The following is a 3428-nucleotide window of genomic DNA, read 5'->3' on the forward strand; positions in this document are numbered from 1 at the left end:
AATTGAGGCCAAAAGTTATCCTTGGTCTGGTGCAAACACAATCCATTCTAGGACTGACTTACATTTGATCATATATATTGTCTTGCTCAAACAAGTTCTATTCATAATATCACTCACTAGTCTTTTTGTTTGCTGGATTTTTTTTCAATTTCACGGACCATTTCACGGACATGCCCATTATTACTAATTAGCGCTTCAAATATAGAACTCTGTTGACCCCCGTTTGACCAAACTGTATGAGTGAAACTTTTGGCTTAACCCCTGCAACGACATCCTGTATTATGTTTTTTAGCATACCGTACTTGCTATGAACCATTCTAATTACTTATAATTATATTAACAGCACCTCTATATTTTGTTATGCATGTGCACGAAAATCGAGCTTTTTTTCAGGTCTTTTAGAATTCAGGGGTGCATGCAAAAAATCAGAGAGATTCGCAACTTAGATTCGGTGAAATGAGGTCGACAAGTTGTCCATTAGATGTTGTCCGGACTATAAACTGTGTTCCCCTCGTGATGATGACTAATTTTGGGTTGCTGATGACGAAAATCTTATTTGGCCAATATTTAGGGAACTTTTGGAATTAATTTAACCCCCACCCCACCCCAGCTAACATCAAAGAAGCCTCTCCCTCGTCGTCATGCCCTCAGTTCGACGGCCGGTAAATAAATGTGGTGGCTGGACTGGGAACCCTTCGATATATCGAGAGGATTGCCCATTTCCACGCCCAGTTTTACGGGAAGTTGACAGGATCCCCGCCATTCTTTCGATATTCTACAGTTTGTCGATCAATGAACTGCACGTGTAAATGGGCCAGGCAGAAAAAGGTCTAGGGTCCGGCGGTAGACTGCTGAGGCCAAGACCAGAAATATATCGCGGTAGACCGTTAAATGGTCAAATAAATGAAAATCGTTGCGCTAGACCGTCATTTAAACTTGCACCTACATGTATAAGACGATATAGGCCCAGACCAACAATATTGTATCATTGTATTGCATTCTTTAGAAATCTACCTTTGCCTGTCACCGTCAAATGTGGGGAGACAATGGATATCCTACTGACAAAGCGACTCAATATACGATTATAAGAGCAGAATTCGGCTGCCAGAACTGTTTCTGTACAAATATAACTTCGTCAAATGTCGAAGCAAATATGGTTTCAGACCTCTTATACTTATAGATAATATCTTCTACTTTTAACTTATTTTCTCGACTTGAGCCTCCAGCAAGCGTGATCTGTGCGTTCGGTAGTAACCATCTTCGCGTTTGAATCGGATCTTCTCTTCGATCTTAGGACAAGGTTAGCACAATTTTCCCCTTTTTTAAATTAGGCCAACGCACGCGTATCACAGACATAGTTGAGTTCACTGAAATAAATATATAATAGCCTACGATAAAACTTTTCCTCTATCAAGCTCGGAAAAAAAACCCCATCGACTAGATCTACCTATAAAAAAAAGTACTACTACTAGATCCACTACTCGTAGGTCGTCTGCTTCCTCTAGGCCAAGGCAACCACTAACTTCAGAACTGTGCGCCCAATAAACTTCGGAAAAGGACGCCTCGATAGGCTATTTAATGCAAGTCAGTGTAAAATCGAGCTGCGATGGGGGAGGGGAGCGCAAGGCTATAAGATCTAGTGATCATCGAACATTCCCGTCCGACTGACGCTTCTCCACTCTCCAGAGAGGTCGCCAGCAATACTGCAACAGCAACGCGCAGTGGCCAAGGCCCAAAGCCAAACGCAGTGCTTGTATCGACACGCAGACGCCTCAGTCGGCACGAGGCCATTGCTCGAGCTCGTTTGTTTCGGCGGATGAAGCAAAGGCGTTGCATTGTGGGAATGACGTCAAGTTCTTTTAGGAAGGCGACCACGGCTATGGATTTGGTCACTAAAATTAGCTATTGAGTTGGTTTGCCTGTATATGCTACAGTGTCATGGTGCCCATTTTGGTATGAATGTATTTATTACTGCGTGATGGCAAGGATTCGCTGTAACTATTGCCAAAACGAGATTTATGGCTACCGACTGCGATGCGCCGAGTGTGAAGAGTTTGACCTTTGTTTACAGGCAAGTGTGACGTCACGTGTAGCGAGCCAAGCTTACTCTGCAATTTAGGTCAATGATCTCAAGTTAGTATTTTTGACGTATTTTGCCGGTATTATGATTGCACGGTTGCAATATTCATATTTTGTTTTGTTTTTCCTCTATTTCAGTGCTTTTCGCTTGGCGCTGAAGTAGCTGCCCACCGAAGGGAGCACTCTTTCATCATAAAGGTAGGCAAGGCCAGTGCCCAAGCTTTCCAACGGCCGAAGTTGGGATCTTTTTTTTTTTTTAGTATGGCGACAGTTGGTTGTCTCCCCCCCCCACCTCCTGCATGCACAGTGCGTGCTTTCCCCTTCTTTTCCTTGCAGGTCTTACCTTTGTTGATGTAAATTCCCCCACCCCCTTTCCCTCAAGAAAAACCCTGTCCTGTCTTTGTCACTTTAATTTTTACTGTTTTAATATTAATGCTTGCCCTGTCATTTTGTTGAATGTTTTTTGCGAATTTTGTGGTGGGGACCCACACTGTGGCCCACAGGTTTCCCACTCCCATTTTTTTTCAAGATTTTGAACTTTTTCAACAAAGGGTTAGATGCTAGATCTAGAATCTAGATCTAGAATCTAGATCTATGTATTTTATATGATTGGATAGGTCTTTTAAAGAGGAATTTGAAAATGTTAGTTAGACAGCAAAGGCAAAGGCTTGTGAAAAAAGTAATTGAGGCCAAAAGTTATCCTTGGTCTGGTGCAAACACAATCCATGAATGTCACCAAATTTAGTTTAACCCTCGTCCTGCGGGGCCAGGTTTATATAATGTCTCCCGATAAGCCTATTTCAACACCTCGCCTTCGTTCCTGTCCCGTGTCAGTCTGGCTCAGTGCACACGCGCTAAGCATCATCTGCGTTCCATTCGGGTCCAGCGTCTGACCTGCATTCACGCAGCTCAAGTGTATGTGAGTCAGTCTGCTTGAGTTTGTGTGCGTTTGTGGCCTACTTCTAGAACCGCCTGCGTTGGTTCGTAACCGAGGCATACGTCTCATTCAAAACACGCCAAGTTGGTAGCTCAAGATGTTCGTTCAATGAAATTAGAAGAAATTTCCCACTTAGACTTAGACATGAGGAGCTCGTAAAGATAGTTTTAGGAAACGGAGTGTCTACGTACACGGTAACCGGGCGCGTAGCCTCAGGGTCTACGTACACGGTAACCGGGCGCGTAGCCTCAGGGTCTACGTACACGGTAACCGGGCACGTAGCCTCAGGGTCTACGTACACGGTAACCGGGCACGTACGGCCCCCTCAGTGTAAGTACCAGAAACTAAATTTTTAAACTAGCTGTATGCCAAATTTATCTGTTCCATTTGAAAGGCCTATATCCACTGAGCA

The 3428-nt window shown here is 43.8% G+C and overlaps 1 protein-coding gene across 2 annotated transcripts in view; it reads left to right on the forward strand.

Moving 5' to 3' along the window:
• Positions 1-1786: 1786 nt before the first annotated feature.
• LOC101858504 (transcriptional adapter 2-beta) overlaps positions 1787-3428 on the forward strand; it is a 57667-nt gene continuing 56025 nt past the window's right edge. The window contains exons 1-2 of one of the 2 annotated variants that reach the window (XM_013085353.2): positions 1787-2071; positions 2218-2277. In XM_013085353.2, coding sequence (XP_012940807.1) covers positions 1979-2071; positions 2218-2277 — 153 coding nt within the window. In that variant the 5' untranslated portion in view covers positions 1787-1978. The remainder of the gene's footprint in view (positions 2072-2217; positions 2278-3428) is intronic. The other variant, XM_013085354.2, reaches the window with a different exon arrangement.

This window comes from Aplysia californica, unplaced genomic scaffold, assembly GCF_000002075.1.
Source record: "Aplysia californica isolate F4 #8 unplaced genomic scaffold, AplCal3.0 scaffold00367, whole genome shotgun sequence".
Taxonomy (NCBI): domain Eukaryota; kingdom Metazoa; phylum Mollusca; class Gastropoda; order Aplysiida; family Aplysiidae; genus Aplysia; species Aplysia californica.